General features: G+C 44.7%; 1 protein-coding gene across 1 annotated transcript in view; it reads right to left on the reverse strand.

The window, feature by feature from the left end:
• The window catches only part of LOC311126773 (activating signal cointegrator 1-like), a gene marked incomplete at its 3' end in the record, with an annotated part of 30,938 nt that extends 12,062 nt beyond the window's left edge, over nt 1-18,876 (reverse strand). The window contains exons 1-10 of the mRNA XM_084200755.1: nt 18,738-18,876; nt 18,119-18,297; nt 17,219-17,571; nt 16,995-17,070; nt 16,788-16,896; nt 15,772-15,987; nt 15,280-15,409; nt 14,950-15,143; nt 13,674-13,798; nt 13,394-13,485 (exon numbers count right to left, since the gene is read on the reverse strand). Of these exons, the coding sequence (XP_084056881.1) occupies nt 13,394-13,485; nt 13,674-13,798; nt 14,950-15,143; nt 15,280-15,409; nt 15,772-15,987; nt 16,788-16,896; nt 16,995-17,070; nt 17,219-17,571; nt 18,119-18,297; nt 18,738-18,817 (1,554 nt within the window). The 5' untranslated portion in view covers nt 18,818-18,876. The remainder of the gene's footprint in view (nt 1-13,393; nt 13,486-13,673; nt 13,799-14,949; nt 15,144-15,279; nt 15,410-15,771; nt 15,988-16,787; nt 16,897-16,994; nt 17,071-17,218; nt 17,572-18,118; nt 18,298-18,737) is intronic.
• Nucleotides 18,877-19,387: the final 511 nt, after the last annotated feature.

Here is a 19,387-nt window from a genome sequence, read left to right on the forward strand (position 1 = left end):
AGCCTCTTGGTTTGACTGAGAGCTCCTCTCACAGGCTGTTGTTAGAGTGGTATAGGAGAAGCTGTGTTGGAGTGGAGGTGGTATAGGAGAAGCTGTGTTAGAGTGGAGGTGGTATAGGAGAAGCTGTGTCGGAGTGGAGGTGGTATAGGAGAAGCTGTGTCGGAGTGGAGGTGGTATAGGAGAAGCTGTTGTTAGAGTGGAGGTGATATAGGAGAAGCTGTGTCGGAGTGGAGGTGGTATAGGAGAAGCTGTGTCGGAGTGGAGGTGGTATAGGAGAAGCTGTGTCGGAGTGGAAGTGATAGGAGAAGCTGTGTCGGAGTGGAGGTGGTATAGGAGAAGCTGTGTCGGAGTGGAGGTGGTATAGGAGAAGCTGTGTCGGAGTGGAGGTGGTATAGGAGAAGCTGTGTCGGAGTGGAGGTGATAGGAGAAGCTGTGTCGGAGTGGAGGTGGTATAGGAGAAGCTGTGTCGGTGTGGAGGTGGTATAGGAGAAGCTGTGTCGGAGTGGAGGTGGTATAGGAGAAGCTGTGTCGGAGTGGAGGTGATAGGAGAAGCTGTGTCGGAGTGGAGGTGGTATAGGAGAAGCTGTGTCGGAGTGGAGGTGGTATAGGAGAAGCTGTGTCGGAGTGGAGGTGATAGGAGAAGCTGTGTCGGAGTGGAGGTGGTATAGGAGAAGCTGTGTCGGAGTGGAGGTGGTATAGGAGAAGCTGTGTCGGAGTGGAGGTGATAGGAGAAGCTGTGTCGGAGTGGAGGTGGTATAGGAGAAGCTGTGTCGGTGTGGAGGTGGTATAGGAGAAGCTGTGTCGGAGTGGAGGTGGTATAGGAGAAGCTGTGTCGGAGTGGAGGTGATAGGAGAAGCTGTGTCGGAGTGGAGGTGGTATAGGAGAAGCTGTGTCGGAGTGGAGGTGGTATAGGAGAAGCTGTGTCGGAGTGGAGGTGATAGGAGAAGCTGTGTCGGAGTGGAGGTGGTATAGGAGAAGCTGTGTCGGTGTGGAGGTGGTATAGGAGAAGCTGTGTCGGAGTGGAGGTGGTATAGGAGAAGCTGTGTCGGAGTGGAGGTGATAGGAGAAGCTGTGTCGGAGTGGAGGTGGTATAGGAGAAGCTGTGTCGGTGTGGAGGTGGTATAGGAGAAGCTGTGTCGGAGTGGAGGTGGTATAGGAGAAGCTGTGTCGGTGTGGAGGTGGTATAGGAGTCTCTCTCTCTCTCACTCACTCACTCACTCACTCTCCTGTAGCGGTGATGCTGCTTAGCTGGAGGCCTGACAAGGTGATGCATCCTGCTCCATTACACACACACACACGCGGACATTGTATATACACAGAGACACGTGTGCGCGCACACACGCCATGTGCCAAAAAATACACACGTCATGTACACACACACACACACACACACACACACACACACACACAGCCTGTCTAACCCTGTCCTCTGAGCTGAAATGATGGTGTGACGCACCCACGGAACGCTGACACAAACAAAGGAGATAAATGTCAGCCAGATGTAAGACTGGGGACCTGATCCTGTGACACGGGGACAAGCAGCAGCCTGGGTGACAGGACCAGCCTGGGTGACAGGACCAGCCTGGGTGACAGGACCAGCCTGGGTGACAGGACCAGCCTGGGTGACAGGACCAGCCTGGGTGACAGGACCAGCCTGGGTGACAGGACCAACCTGGGTGACAGGACCAGCCTGGGTGACAGGACCAGCCTGGGTGACAGGACCAGCTGACAGGACCAGCCTGGGTGACAGGACCAGCCTGGGTGACAGGACCAGCCTGGGTGACAGGACCAGCCTGGGTGACAGGACCAGCCTGGGTGACAGGACCAGCCTGGGTGACAGGACCAGCCTGGGTGACAGGACCAGCCTGGGTGACAGGACCAACCTGGGTGACAGGACCAGCCTGGGTGACAGTACCAGCCTGGGTGACAGGACCAGCCTGGGTGACAGGACCAGCCTGGGTGACAGGACCAGCCTGGGTGACAGGACCAGCCTCACAGTGAATACAATAACCCAGCTCAAAAAGCTCCAGGCATGGCGGCTATTTTTTATCATTCCAACACAGAGTTCATTCTGCAATGGCAGCACCTCTACATTAGCATACCTACCCTATTCCTCCACTGTCCCAGCAAGCAAGATGGCCGTCGTCCAGACCTGGCCAAACACCTGCCAACTACGCCACACTATGGCAAAGTCTAGAAACAGCCCCTGGCAGACGTATTAGGCCAAGTCTAGAAACAGCCCCTAACAGAGGCATTAGGCCAAGTCTAGAAACAGCCCCTAACAGAGGCATTAGGCCAAGTCTAGAAACAGCTCCTAACAGAGGCATTAGGCCAAGTCTAGAAACAGCCCCTAACAGAGGCATTAGGCCAAGTCTAGAAACAGCCCCTGGCAGACGTATTAGGCCAAGTCTAGAAACAGCCCCTGGCAGACATATTAGGCCAAGTCTAGAAACAACCCCTAACAGAGGCATTAGGCCAAGTCTAGAAACAGCCCCTAACAGAGGCATTAGGCCAAGTCTAGAAACAGCCCCTAACAGAGGCATTAGGGCAAGTCTAGAAACAGCTCCTAACAGAGGCATTAGGCCAAGTCTAGAAACAGCCCCTAACAGAGGCATTAGGCCAAGTCTAGAAACAGCCCCTAACAGAGGCATTAGGCCAAGTCTAGAAACAGCTCCTAACAGAGGCATTAGGCCAAGTCTAGAAACAACCCCTAACATTTCTTCAACAACTGATGAGTAAACAGTGCACTAAAATACTTAAAGGGATGGGTATATAGAATAACATAACTGAAGATATGATACTTTGGTAAGATTAAACAAAATGTCTGAATTGCTTTTATTATTCTAATATGTTACCAGTCAAGTAGAATGACAAAGTGATAGTTCAGCTTCAATCAGAATTCGACTGTAGTCAGAATCAAAGGCAACAAATGTACTGACAGTCAGTGTACCTAATTAGTTTATTTGAACCTGTTCAACATCCAAATCCATAATCTATCTTGGAATTCAATTACTTCTCTTTGATTGTGTATAATAGTCTTCAGAATTCTAAGACTGAGTTTTTAAAACATCAAAGAAAACTCATTTGATGTGACTGTTTTGGATATCTGAGGTAGGAAGGACAAAGTGAGCAAAATACACCTCAGTGATCCTTCAATTACTATGTCTGGTTCAGTGCACTAACAAACAAACAAAAACCACACAGAATTGGGCAAATTACCAAACACTAACTGACATTCCTCACTGAAACTGAAAGGCATGTAATGAAGTGGTTCTGAAAACAGTAGTGAAATTGTAAGTAGTGCAACCATTTACTCAGAGCCTGGGGACTGGGGCTGAATGCATTCTACACACCACTGCAGAATCACATGCTGTCTGACCTCTCTCTGCCATGGCAAACTGCCTAGCAGGGAAACAGAGAGGAGGAGGAGTGTGTGTGTGTGTGTGTGTGTGTGTGTGTGTGTGTGTGTGTGTGTGTGTGTGTGTGTGTGCGGCTACAAATTGGGGTGAGTGTTCAAAGCCTGTACCTCTCGCGCCCACGCACACAGAGACACACATACAATGATAATGAAGCCTGTTCCTAGCGAAATTGAATTCTTAACGACCACATCCACCTTCACAGCCGCGACAGTAAAAACAATATTTTCCGTTGGGGAGGAGGAAGGGGGGGGGTTGATAAAGGAGAAGGCAGGAAAGACAGCGGGGCTGCTGAAGATTCACACAACATTACAGAAACAGAGAGGGAAAAAATAGCCTGTCTCCCATATATCCACTGTGTGTATGTGTCTGGCAGGAAGGCTTTTCAGCATATAAATATTGCATTTCCGCACAAGGAAACGCAGGCATCAGTCGGAGTTTCCGGCCTCACTAACAAGGAGAGGAGAGCCACTCTGGAGGTCAGCTCTAGGAACGCTATAGGAACACAGACAGAGCCACTCTGGAGGTCAGCTCTAGGAACGCTATAGGAACACAGACAGAGCCACTCTGGAGGTCAGCTCTAGGAACGCTATAGGAACACAGACAGAGCCACTCTGGAGGTCAGCTCTAGGAACGCTATAGGAACACAGACAGAGCCACTCTGGAGGTCAGCTCTAGGAACGCTATAGGAACACAGACAGAGCCACTCTGGAGGTCAGCTCTAGGAACGCTATAGGAACACAGACAGAGCCACTCTGGAGGTCAGCTCTAGGAACGCTATAGGAACACAGACAGAGCCACTCTGGAGGTCAGCTCTAGGAACGCTATAGGAACACAGACAGAGCCACTCTGGAGGTCAGCTCTAGGAACGCTATAGGAACACAGACAGAGCCACTCTGGAGGTCAGCTCTAGGAACGCTATAGGAACACAGACAGAGCCACTCTGGAGGTCAGCTCTAGGAACGCTATAGGAACACAGACAGAGCCACTCTGGAGGTCAGCTCTAGGAACGCTATAGGAACACAGACAGAGCCACTCTGGAGGTCAGCTCTAGGAACGCTATAGGAACACAGACAGAGCCACTCTGGAGGTCAGCTCTAGGAACGCTATAGGAACACAGACAGAGCCACTCTGGAGGTCAGCTCTAGGAACGCTATAGGAACACAGACAGAGCCACTCTGGAGGTCAGCTCTAGGAACGCTATAGGAACACAGACAGAGCCACTCTGGAGGTCAGCTCTAGGAACGCTATAGGAACACAGACAGAGCCACTCTGGAGGTCAGCTCTAGGAACGCTATAGGAACACAGACAGAGCCACTCTGGAGGTCAGCTCTAGGAACGCTATAGGAACACAGACAGAGCCACTCTGGAGGTCAGCTCTAGGAACACAGCCAGGAAAATCCCAAATGGAGACCCATTTTTGAACTAACTGCTTATAATAAGTCACAACAACTAATATAGCGTAATGAATACCCCTGATAAAAGCTACATGACTTGTGGTTATGCCGACTTTATTCTTGAAGCCATTACCTAATTACACACTAGGTAGCTATTCATATTGTAACATATGAATGTCTGACTACTTAGATCTTCTTATGATGCATTAGTTACATAAAGACAAACACACTCTTTCTTCCTCACATTACACACACACACACTGTGGAACCTCTGCTGACACACAAATTGCAAGTGTACACGACCCGGCTCATGGTCAGTCAATACAAATCAATAGAGCACTCAGCTCCACTAAAGGAGAAATAGGAGCTAGCTTTGTCTCTGCATAGATCTCCTTTAACCATGCCAGATTAGAATACCTGCCCTGCGATCGCTAACACAGCGCTAAGGCAGGCTAAACTAGGGAATGGAGTGAAAAATCGGGCTTTTATTAAGCGCTTGGATCGATCCAATCTATTTGGCGGGGTAGATTGTGGGTGTGCGGTATGGGGCAGTATGGGGCTTGGGGTGTCCTAGGCTATGAATTAGCAGTGAATCTGAAAACACACACGACAGAGAATGTATGCAGAGTGCGTGTAGAAACATGTGGGACATGTTCATCTATTTTGTCTAAATAACTTGATGTGATTCTAAAAATACTTTGTCAGCAACTGTGGGGTGAATATATTTTTTAAGCGGAATGAAATAGTGTAGCCAACACAGCCAACGGTCATCTCTCCATCTTTAGTTCTGTCTGTCTATGATGAAATAGTGTAGCCAACACAGCCAACAGTCATCTCTCCATCTTTAGTTCTGTCTATGATGAAATAGTGCAGCCAACACAGCCAACGGTCATCTCTCCATCTTTAGTTCTGTCTGTCTATGATGAAATAGTGTAGCCAACACAGCCAACAGTCATCTCTCCATCTTTAGTTCTGTCTATGATGAAATAGTGCAGCCAACACAGCCAACGGTCATCTCTCCATCTTTAGTTCTGTCTATGATGAAATAGTGCAGCCAACGGTCATCTCTCCATCTTTAGTTCTGTCTACAATTAAATAGTGTAGCCAACGGTCATCTCTCCATCTTTAGTTCTGTCTATATACTGGGGGACACATACAGTAGTATACAACATCTAGCTACAACCTACACGTTGTCTGCAGTTGTGAGGCCGGATGGACGTACTGCCAAATTCTCTAAAACAACGTTGGAGGTGGCTTATGGTAGAGAAATTAACATTTCATTTTCTGGCAACAGCTCATGTGGACATTCCTGCAGTCAGCATGCCAATTGCACGCTCCCTCAAAACTTGAAACATCTGTGGCACTGTGTTGTGTGACAAAACTAAACATTTTAGAGAGGACTTTTATTGTCCCCAGCACAAGGTGCACCTGTGTAACGATCATGCTGTTTAATCAGCTTTTTGATATGCCACACCTGTCCGAAGGATGGATTATCTTGGCAAAGGAGAAATGCTCACTAAAAGTGATGTAAACAAATTGGTCCACCAAATTTGAGAGAAATAAGCATTTTGTGCATATGAAAGTCTCTCTCAGCTGATCTGAGGAGGGTGAGGGGAGGGAGGAGGGTGAGGGGAGGGAGGGGGGGAGGGCGGGATCAATAAACCACTGAAGTTTAATAAAGGAAAGGATTGTTATAGTCAAACAAATGACTTGCCTCGCAAGCCGCCTGATCAAATGAAATCGTATTTGTCACATGCGCCGAATACAAAATACAACGCAGGCCCTAAACCGACAATGCAGTTCAAGAAAGAGTTAAGAAAAGATTTACTAAATAACCTAAGGTAAAAAAAATGATAAAAAGTAACAATAAAAGAACAATAACGAGGCTATATACAGGAGGTACCGGTACCGAGTCAATGTGTGGGGGTACAGGTTAGCGAGCTTACATGAATGTATGACCGTGTAACTAATGGTTATGGATGATGACTGGCTGGCAGTGTCATGAAAACAAAACAGCGCCCGTAACATGGACTCTTAACAGCGTGATGAAACTTTGTTGCTCCTTGCTGAAACAAGCAAATGAGTCTTCGGTTGCCTAGGCAACGCCCCCCACAATGCAGCAGCAGCACACATATAAATATAATGAATTTATCGAGCTTGGAACCTCTAACCCTGGCAATTTGCCTGGTAAACTAATGGGTACACTCGCAAAGGCTGCCTGGTATTGTGATGCAATAATTTCTATGGTAATGTAGAATGTTCATTCAAATGATGCTAACTGATGCAATGGAATGTATTTTTGAAATGTCAGTTGAGTTGAATCAACAAATCACAGCACATATTTTAGTTCCTGCTTTGCTCCTATGGGTAAACTTGCAATGGCCGTCAATCCAGCCATTATGCAATCTTTGACTTGAATGGGATGACCGTTCTATTCATTCTATTTATAAGGCAGCACATGCAGTCAGGAGCGGAGGAGAGGAGAAAATGTGCTTCGTTTTTTTTAAAGTGGCAAATTACCGTCATCCAAAATTCCATGACCATCACAGCCCTACATGAATGCTTGCTGCACAGTGGTAATAACTGGCAATTATGTGACTAGAAACCTACTCCTTCCCTCAATCACTCATAAACACACTCGACTGTTCTCTTTCTCTCAATCAAATTCCCTTTTTTCCTGTTCTCTCTCTGTCTCGCTCTCTGTCCTTAATAATAAACACACCCCGTACTTCATTCCTTACCTTGTCATTAACTCACTCACAACCCTGTCCATACTGACTTATAACGCCTTTATACATATTTAATGCAAATACATATCCCATACATAATGAAAATACATATCCCAAACATAATGCAAATACATATCCCATACATATTTCCCTCTTCTCACTTCCTCACCTCCCCCTGTGCATCCACTCCTCCTCTCACCTCCCCTGTCCATCTACACCTCCTCTCACCTCCCCCTGTCCATCTACACCTCCCCTCCTCTCTCTATTCTACCTCACTTTGGTGCGAAAAGTGCAAATCAATCCCAGAACAACAGCAAAGGACCTTGTGAAGATGCTAGAGGAAACAGGTACAAAAGTATCTATATCCACAGTAAAATGAGTCCTATATCGACATAACCTGAAAGGCCGCTCAGCAAGGAAGAAGCCACTGCTCCAAAACCGCCATAAAAAAAAGCCAGACTACGGTTTGCAACTGCACATGGGGACAAAGATTGTGTCTTTTTTGAGAAATGTCCTCTGGTCTGATGAAACAAAAATAGAACTGTTTGGCCATAATGACCATCGTTATGTTGGGAGGAAAAATGTGGTGGCTTGCAAGCCGAAAAACACCATCCCAACCGTGAAGCACGGGGGTGGCAGCATCATGCTGTGGGGGTGCTTTGCTGCAGGAGGGACTGGTGCAGTTCACAAAATAGATGGCATCATGAGGAAGGAAAATTATGTGGATATATTGAAGCAACATCTCAAGACATCAGTCAGGAAGTTAAAGCTTGGTCGCAAATGGGTCTTCCAAATGGACAATGACCCCAAGCATACTTCCATAGTTGTGGCAAAATGGCTTAAGAACAACAAAGTCAAGGTATTGGAGTGGCCATCACAAAGCCCTGACCTCAATCCTATAGAAAATGTGTGGGCAGAACTTAAAAAGCGTGTGCGAGCAAGGAGGCCTACAAACCTGACTCAGTTACACCAGCTCTGTCAGGAGGAATGGGCCAAAATTCACCCAACTTATTGTGGGAAGCTTGTGGAGGGCTACCCGAAACGTTTGACCCAAGTTAAACAATTTAAACGCAATGCTACCAAATACTAACTGAGTGTATGTAAACTTCTGACCCACTGGGAATGTGATGAAAGAAATAAAAGCTGAAATAAATCCTTCTCTCTACTATTATTCTGACATTTCACGTTCTTAAAATAAAGTGGTGATCCTAACTGACCTAAAACAGGGAATTTTTACTAGGATTAAATGTCAGGAATTGTGAAAAACTGAGTTTAAATGTATTTGGCTAAGGTGTATGTAAACTTCCGACTTCAACTGTAAGTATGGTGATAATATCATGAGGTCCCTGGCAACTCCCAGCCCAACAATACAGTACAGTAAATCCCCTGCCTGTTTTATATTTTGTTTTATATGTAATGTAAGTGCTTTAATATGTTTGGACCCCAGGAAGAGTAGCTGCTGCCAATGGGGATCCCTAATAAATACAAAATACAAATACACCGCGGTTCTAGGGAGCTGGCTAGCCACAGCGCTAGCGACGTTACACTAACTCCCATTACCTAACATGGGAAAACAGCCTGCTACGGCTAAATGGCTAGTGTGACGGTAATGGAGAGCGATCCACACACTCCTTAGTATTTATTTACACTGCTCGTAGGATGATACAGTATTTAGGCTATACGTTAGTCCTGTGTAGCGTCTCTACTTTATCCTCCCTCTCCTTCTCCTGAAAGGCTACACTGAAAAGGGGCTTTTATTTATGGCTGCCCTATGTGTACCTCTCTGCACACACACACACACGCACACACACACACACACACACACACGCACACACACACAAAGATGAAAGGGTGGTCACACAGCCTCCGACACATGATTTTATGGCCCTGAAAAGGTTGAGAAGGTGAGAGAAAGAAGACTGAACAAAGGGAAAGATTCCTATTCATATAGTCCTGGTAGTCAGGGTCACACAGTAAGCCTTTAGCGGGGGCTCAAGGTTTAGGGCATTTCCCAGATGTAGGTTATCCTGTTTCCCTGTTCGACGCCGATTAGGTCACTCCAGCTACACTGAACCAAAAAAAAAAAAAAAAAAAAAAAGGAATAATTCGATTGTAAAAGTGAAAAAATAAAAGACAGTGATTTGTTGCCATTGTCTAGTCCCCTCCCACACACACTGACGTCAGAACTCACCCGCACAGGGGTGGTAGAGATGCAGTCACAGATGTTTTCACTGTCACGATCGCATCCGGGGAAATAAGACAAACAGCAGGTTAATTAGAGAAGGGTGGTTCTTCACAAAACTAGATTTAAAAAAAGATGATGATTTGGGGGGATTTTCACACAATGTAATCCATAGAAGAGTACTATGGAGGAAGGATTGTTCACATATATATGACATTTGTATCTTAAAGCATAATTGAGAAAAATATCAAACATGAATATTGAAAATACATAATTTTTGATTTGCCACATTTTTCTATATATGGTTGAACATAATATACTCTACGGGCTTATCAAAGTTCCAGAATGGGATCTCTGCTAGTTTTAAAGTTATGGGCCATTTTATAGAGAAATTGGCATAGTAGTCAATGTAACCAATCACAGCCCTCCTTTTAATTGTATCATTGCACATCCTGCAAATCACCAGCATTTTCACATTCAATCTGCTAGTAATGCTTACAAATTGGATCATAACTCTAAAAGTAGCAGAGATCCCACTCTGAAACTTTGGCATGCCCGTAGTAGAATATATTATGTTCAACAATATATACTGAACAAAAATATAAAACGCAACATATAACAATTTCAAAGATTTTACTTTTTATAAGGTAATCAGTCAACTGCAATAAATAAATTAGGCCCTAATCTATGGATTTCACATGATTGGGAATACAGACATGCATCTGTTGGTCACAGATACCTTAAAAAAGGTAGGGGCGTGGATCAGAAAACCAGTCAGTGTCTGGTCTGACCACCATTTGCCTCATGCAGTGTGACACATCTCCTTCGCATAGAGTTGATCAAGCTGTTGATTGTGGCCTGTGGAATGTTGTCCCACTCCTCTTCAATGGCAGTGCAAAGTTGCTGGATATTGGCGGGAACTGGAACACGCTGTCGTACACGTCGATCCAGAACATCACAAACATGCTTAATGCGTGACATGTCTGGTGAGTATGCAGGCCATGGAAGAACCTGGACATTTTCAGCTTCCAGGAATTGTGTACAGATCCTTGCGACATGTGGCCGTGCATTATCATGCTGAAACATGAAGTGATGGCGGCAGATGAATGGCACGGCAATGGGCCTCAGGATCTCGTCATGGTATCTCTGTGCATTCAAATTGCCATTGCTAAAATTGAATTGTGTTCGTTGTCCGTGGCTTATGCCTGCCCATACCATAACCCCACCGCTGTCCACAATGTTGACATCAGCAAACCGCTCGCCCACACAACGCCATAAACGTGGTCTGAGGTTGTGAGGCCGGTTGGACGTACTGCCAAATTCTCTAAAACGATGTTGGAGGCGGCTTATGGTAGAGAAATGAACATAAAATTATCTGACAACAGCTGTGGTGGATATTCCTGCAGTCAGCATGCCAATTGCACGCTCCCTCAAAACTTGAGACATCTGTGGCATTGTGTTGTGTGACAGAACTGCACATTTTAGAGTGGCCTTTTATTGTCCCCAGCACAATGTGCACCTGTGTAATGAGCATGCTGTTTAATAAGCTTCTAGATATGCCACACCGGTAAAGTGGATGGATTATCTTGGCAAAGGAGAAATGCTCACTAACAGGGATGTAAACAAAATTGTGCAAAACATTTTAGAGAAATAAGCTTTTTGTGTGTATGGAACATTTCTGAGATTTTTTATTTCTGCTCAAGAAACATTGGACCAACACTTTACATGTTGCGGTTATATTTTTGTTCAGTATATATATATATATATATATATATATATATATATATATATATATATATATATATATATATATATATATATATATATATATATATATATATATATATATATAAAAAAATGCCAAATCTAAAAATATATATATTTTCAATATTCATGTTTATATTTTCAAATGTTCATACATTTATGTAAGAAATGTGTTATTGAAATCAAAATATTACTCATATTACAGATATTCACATTCCTACAAAGGACCCTTTAATGGATTACATTGTGAAAATACCAAAACTCATGGTATTTTTCTGTTCTAGGAATCACCCAAACGCTCTTTCTCTGGAGCCACACACACGTGTACACAAAAGAAAATGCTTCAGGTTTTTTTTTACGACAATGATTTAGCTGGTCAACATAATGGCTGACATAATAGAAAAGAAACAGCTCAAAACCTCTGTGGTAAACCTCCACAGGAACCATGGGAACAGGGAGCCGACGGAAACCCCCCCACCACCAAACCATTCTAAATAAACCTTAACCTAACCTAACCAAAACAACAAGGATCCCCATTCCTCATGGTTAAAACCTTAACCTAACCAAAACAACAAGGATCCCCATTCCTCATGGTTAAAACCTTCACCTAACCAAAACAACAAGGATCCCCATTCCTCATGGTTAAAACCTTCACCTAACCAACACAAAACAACAAGGATCCTCATTCCTCGTGGTTAAAACCTTAACCTAACCAAAACAACAAGGATCCCCATTCCTCATGGTTAAAACCTTAACCTAACCAAAACAGCAAGGATCCCCATTCCTCACTGTTAAAACAAAACAGACATAGCTTTCAATCAATCCATGTTTGAAATACTAAAATGTTCAAAGAGCTGTTGGCAGCCTCAGTCATAGCCGTTTGGGGTGGAGTGGTACTGCATTACTGGGCCATACAGGCATTGAGGCATCTCGACATTTAAACAGCATGAAAGGCAAAAGATTAAAGACCCCGGAGAGCACCCGATTGATTCATTATACATCAAAGGGGAATGATAGTCAATCTGCCTCCCTGAAATAAAGCGCTTCCCTCCATCTCATCTAACTAACTGCTCTAGATGTAATGAGAACGTGGGTTAACTTAATACCATGTGGGTTTGGTTGATCACATTTGTGTTTTAGAGGACAGAGATGGGGAGTAATATGGGGTGAATTGTGTTGTGGTCCAGCAGTGGTTGGCTTTATGGTGATTGTGCTGTAGCCTCCAATCTGTGTAAAATGGCTGGCTGTGGGTTGATGCTGAAGTGGTGCAGTGCGCCCTCTGCTGGTGAGGAGTTGTATATCATTGGTGAGGAAAAGAGGAAAGCCAATTATGTCACTGTAGTAGAGTTGATTACACCCTAGCCTAGGTCACCAATCTGTGCCTCTCTGGGAAATACCAGTCAAATTACAACAACAACAACAAAAAGTACAAGTACTCTGAAAAGCTACTAAATGACACTAGCAAGAGTAGTTGTAATGAGTTACTTTACACCTTCTGCCGATCGGTTTCTCTCTGGGACGCCCAGCCGTTGAACACGTGTTTTATGGGCTAGTTGAATCAGAATGACCACCACTTGGAAGAAGAGCCACTCGGCAGTCAAAAACAATATTCCGGGAGCAGACGGTTTAAAATTCCATACATTTTTCCAGACTCTCGGTTTGTCCCTTGGAGTGTTTTCTTGGCTGAGAGGGTGGGGAAAAGACTTGGGCGTGTTTGGTGTGTCACGCCAGCCAGACTGAGAGTGTGTCCTGTCTGTCTGTCTGAAGTGTCTGTGGTTCCTACACTAACCAAGAGAGCATCACATAGCCTTCAGAGAGAGCTAAGTGCTAGGTGTGTCCTAGCATGTACGTACGTGTCCCAGTGTCCAGAAGCGTGTGTGTAGGCAGGTACGCGGTCACACTAACCTGCTCCTTGTATTGCTCCTGAGACAGACAGTCAGTCATGTTGACACAACCCAGCAGGCAGCCGGTGGGGTAGTCATTAGGAAACTTAGGATCTGGGGGAGAAGAGGGTGGTCGGTGAGAGTCAACAGTATGTTTATATGCATCCTAATAATCTGTTATTCATTGCAGTGTGTGTGTGTGTGTGTGTGTGTGTGTGGGGGGGGGGGGGGATAAAGAGAAAGTGGGAGATAGAAAGTGGTAGCCTGTGTGTGTGTGTGTGTGTGTGTAACCATGTGTGTACCTCTCTTGTAGATCTGAAGGAACATGTTCTCCACCTGAGTGACCTCTTCAGGGGCGGGCCTCTTGGCTGCAGCTGCTATCCACAGAAGGCCCCGGTGGGACGTGTACCAGCTCCGCCCCTCCACCCTGGACACACATAGTATCATACAATATTAATATGCCATTTAGAAGACGCTTTTATCCAAAGTGACTTACAGTCACACGTGCATGCATTTTTACGTACGTGTGTTCCCGGGAATCAAACCCACTATCCTGGCATTGCAATCGCCATGTTCTACTAACTGAGTTACAGAGGACCATGTTCTACTAACTGAGATACAGAGGACCATGTTCTACTAACTGAGATACAGAGGACCATGTTCTACTAACTGAGATACAGAGGACCATGTTCTACTAACTGAGCTACAGAGGACCATGTTCTACTAACTGAGATACAGAGGACCATGTTCTACTAACTGAGTTACAGAGGACCATGTTCTACTAACTGAGATACAGAGGACCATGTTCTACTAACTGAGATACAGAGGACCATGTTCTACTAACTGAGATACAGAGGACCATGTTCTACTAACTGAGATACAGAGGACCATGTTCTACTAACTGAGATAGAGGACCATGTTCTACTAACTGAGATACAGAGGACCATGTTCTACTAACTGAGCTACAGAGGACCATGTTCTACTAACTGAGATACAGAGGACCATGTTCTACTAACTGAGCTACAGAGGACCATGTTCTACTAACTGAGATACAGAGGACCATGTTCTACTAACTGAGATACAGAGGACCATGTTCTACTAACTGAGTTACAGAGGACCATGTTCTACTAACTGAGTTACAGAGGACCATGTTCTACTAACTGAGCTACAGAGGACCATGTTCTACTAACTGAGTTACAGAGGACCATGTTCTACTAACTGAGATACAGAGGACCACATACATCAGTTTTTACCCCTTCTTCTTTTTAATGGCTAGTCAAAAAGGCTGCCTTTTGGTGCCTTTGACCAATAACAAGGCCAATAGTGATGCTTTTGACCAATAACATAGCCCATTGTTGTTGTGTGTTTTGTTCCTACTCAATGCCTTTGCAGGGCCTATTGTTAGAGTGTGTTATGTACTTCCTGATGACCAGTAGGGATGTTTTTGACCAATAGAATGGCCAGAAGGGATGTTTTTTTTACCAATGGCATGGCCAGTAGGGATGTTTTTGACAAATAGCCTGGTCAGTAGGGATGTTGTTGACCAACAGCGAGGCCCATTATTAGAGTTTTCTGTACCTCTTTATTCCTTTGACCAGTAGCGAGGCCCATGGTTGGTGCATGCTGAGGCACCAGCCCCCGTCGGCCATCTCCTGCAGCTCTTTGTCCTGCAGCCGGAGTCTGGAGCGCTCTGGGCATGCAGCGCCGTCCCCCTCCGTACCGACAACACCTTTATCCTGGGATCTCCGAGGGCCACTGCCCACGTCCACCCACTGGAGATACATGGAGAGAAAGATATGAGTAGAGATTCACAGAATTATGATGACAAAATGTTTGCAACTGTAGAGGGATTTCCCAAGGTAAATACACACGCCACAACATTATCAGCAAATACTGTGTGTGTCCTACCTTTGGTGCAGCCTGTACTATGTTGGGGTTGACCAGCTCTCGCAGGTGCTGCCGTCCCGCTGGTCCCTCAGGGCGTTGTGGAGACTTCACCTTGGTGCCTGTGTTGAGGGCCTTGACCGTCTCGTCAAACCTAAAAAACACCAAGGAGTGTGGTAATAAAGTTTTTTTAGGTGCCTTGTTTCAAACTATACACACTTTAACCCATCTAGCTGTAACAGTGTAGATACATTAGCAGGAGAAATGAAGTTTACCACTGTGTTGTGAAAGTCTGAAGGGTGTATTAAAAACCTCCTCTTGTTTATGTAACCCGGCTCACAATAATGGCTGGAACAGAGTGAATGGAATGTCATTAAAACACATAGAAACCATGTCTTGGATCCCATTCAGCCTATTGTGCTCCAGCCATTACCACGAGCCCATCCTCCCCAATTAAGGTGCCACCAACCAACCTCCTGTGGTGTCCATTGACATGTTCTCAAGTCATTCACTCACTTCTTGTAGTAATGACTGTTACTCTCTCCCTCGTCAAGCACCTGTCGGCCTGCGAAGTCCAGCGTGATCTTCCTGTCCTTCCTGGAGGCGTGGCGAAGCTCCCGTAGCTCCTCCTCCTTCTTTCTCAGGTGCTCGCGCTCGCTAGGCAACAGCCACTGGTTGGAGTCGGTGGCAAAGTAGTCGGACTCGTCATCCAGGACCTGCGTTCGCCGCGTACTGTCGATGTAAACGTGGGGGGAAAGTTATGAAGAAGGTAATGTCACTCCTGTCAGCGGCATATAATGACATAGCCTCCAAATATAATGACATAGCCTCCAAATATAATGACATAGCCTCCAAATATAATGACATAGCCTCCAAATATAATGACATAGCCTCCAAATATAATGACATAGCCTCCAAATATAATGACATAGCCTCCAAATATAATGGCATAGCCTCCAAATATAATGACATAGCCTCCAAATATAATGACATAACCTCCAAATATAATGACATAGCCTCCAAATATAATGACATAGCCTCCAAATATAATGACATAACCTCCAAATATAATGACACAGCCCCCAAATATAATGACATAGCCTCCAAATATAATGACATAACCTCCAAATATAATGACATAACCTCCAAATATAATGACACAGCCCCCATATATAATGACATAGCCTCCAAATATAATGACATAGCCTCCAAATATAATGACATAGCCTCCAAATATAATGACATAACCTCCAAATATAATGACATAACCTCCAAATATAATGACACAGCCCCCAAATATAATGACATAGCCTCCAAATATAATGACATAACCTCCAAATATAATGACACAGCCCCCAAATATAATGACACAGCCCCCAAATATAATGACACAGCCCCCAAATATAATGGCATAGCCTCCAAAAATAATGACATAACCTCCAAATGCATCAGGAAGAAAGTATAAAGAATGTGTCTTTAAACAGAGAAAGAGTGAAACCACATTAAATACTATATGCACACTACATCCCAACCTGTTCTTGTCGTATTCCAGCAGTTTGTCTTTATGTTGAAGGGCCTTTTCTAACCCTGCCTTCATCTTAGCCTCTTGGTGTGGAAGATAGTCCCTCTCCGATGCCCCCTCTGTGAGACAGACACACACGGGCACACAGACATTACTATATAATTCAACAACTCTCTACTACGCTACGTAGATAGATACTACTGTTGGCTTGTCTCACCCATGAGTTTCTTGCGCAGTTTCTGACTTTTGTTGGAGTCTCGTTGCAGAATCTCTTGCTCCTCTTTGGTGCATACCTGGTGAATTCATAGAAGAATACAAGAAACCAGGGGAAAATACTTCTGAGAGGCCAAATTGAATTTGAAAGAACTTACTGGGGAAACATACAACAAGCATAAAGTTAGAGGTCAGGTAATTTCAAACTCAGAATGGTCGTTTTCTCACCAGGGTGCCACAGAAGATGCAGGGCCCTGATCCCTCCTGCTCACACACAATGCGTCCGCAGATCATGCAGTTGTTGATGAGGTTGTGCTTCTGGGCCAGACATTCGCAGGAATGACGCCCGGGCAGCAGGATAGCCAGCTTGTCCTGGCCCTCTTTATTGTAGAGGCTCACAAACGTATTCTTCTTCTTCTTCTGTGACGAGGAGCTGCCGCTCTCCTGGGCCTTCATCAGGTCGATGGGAGTTTTCACCACCTCAGGCTCAGGCACTGCTTGACTAACAGCCATCACCTCCTGCTTGTTCCTGCCTTTGCGCTTGGATTTCTTCTGGGAGTCCTTGGACATGTCTGGAGCATCTAGAGAAGCATACGACTGGTTAGCATTCCCTCTCATGCATGTAATTGTTACTGTGTTTGGATAGTCACTTATCAAGGACAGGATGGACATCACAACAGTCTTGAGTCTCACTCGCATCGTACAGTTGGCATACTGTATTAGGAACCATATAGCCTGACAAAAAAATGACTTATAAAATATATTACAACTGAAAAAATAAACATATTAAACAATATGGTAACAGGTCAGTGTCAATGAGACAACAGGTCAGTGTCATTGAGACAAGAGGTCAGTGTCAATGAGACAAGAGGTCAGTGTCAATGAGACAAGAGGTCAATGACAATGAGACAAGAGGTCAGTGTCAATGAGACAAGAGGTCAGTGTCAATGAGACAAGAGGTCAGTGTCAATGAGACAAGAGGTCAGTGTCAATGAGACAAGAGGTCAGTGTCAATGAGACAAGAGGTCAATGTCAATGAGACAAGAGGTCAGTGTCAATGAGACAAGAGGTCAGTGTCAATGAGACAAGAGGTCAGTGTCAATATGGCAGTTGAAGAAGGCCTCCTACCTGTTCCCGACAGAGAGCTCATGGGGAACAGCCCAGCGCTGTCAGGAGTCAGTGTCTGAGACCGCTGCCATCTGTCAAGGAGTTCATCTATAAACTGCTTCTTCCTTCCGTCAGTGCCCTGAAGGAGGTCCCCAACATACTCTGCAATCTCGTCCGCATTGTCGATGGACAGAATATACCTGTAGAGAGTGAGAAGAATGTCAATGGCATTGATAAGCATTTATAGCTAGCCTAGATAGTAGAGTTCATTGTTGAAATGTTGACCTATGACAGCTAGGCCTACTTTGGTCAACCTTGATTTATGTCCATCTCATAGTCAGTCAGTCAGTCAGTCCGTCAGTCTACGCTTTGGCTTAGTAGACCATGATTTTGATGACGTGACATTAAGATATGGCCACCTGAAAAAGCTAGCTAGCTGGCAGGCAAGTGCAAATGGCTGCATATCGAGCTAGCTGAATGAACTGGGAAGATTGACAAGTTCACAGACCTAATAGTAATAATGACGTCGTTGACAATTGTATTAACTTTTACAAGAGAGAGGCAACTGTCAAAAGACAGACATCTAGCAATGGCTAGCTCACTATTTTAAATCAACATTTAGTTAAGGTTAGCTACTTACTGGACTATGTCTTCACTGGCCTCCAAGCCAAAGTTGTGGTGCAACTGGTCCACACACCATCGAAGCAAGGCATCCGACATTATGAAAGATAAAGCAACTTTAATTTGGCAGTTTCAAGATAAGGATGTTACCTACTCTTGTTGTAGCCGGTTGAATAACAAATGCGCACGCAGAGTGCAACAAATAATCCCTTCCCATCAGAAACAGTGTACTGATGGAGACTGAAGGTTCCGCCTAACTTTTACAGAAAAGTATGTCAATGACTACATAAAAACAAAACATTAGAAAATGTCAGCATATCATCAATTCACACGTAAGGTGAACATTTCCATTATACAGTACAACAACAATTTACCACCCCATCTTTATTACAGCAAGTCACGTCCCTCTTCTGCCTATAAGCTTGATTCAGCATTACGGTCACTAGGTGGCAGTTTAGGAATAGACAAAACCTCTGTGAGAATGAACCATATAGATGTATTGAGATTGCAACGTTGTATCTGCCCCATTATGGCGTCTGTGAGAGTAAGGGCTACTTCTATGAGTCGGTAAACAAACTGAAAGGGTGCATACTGCCACCTGGAGTGTGTTATTTGAACGGGTATAAAGTCAAGGTTGGCAATTTAATGCCACCTGCAGTTATGGAATGT

Source organism: Coregonus lavaretus, assembly GCF_964263955.1.
Source record: "Coregonus lavaretus genome assembly, contig: HAP1_SCAFFOLD_5480, whole genome shotgun sequence".
Classification (NCBI taxonomy): domain Eukaryota; kingdom Metazoa; phylum Chordata; class Actinopteri; order Salmoniformes; family Salmonidae; genus Coregonus; species Coregonus lavaretus.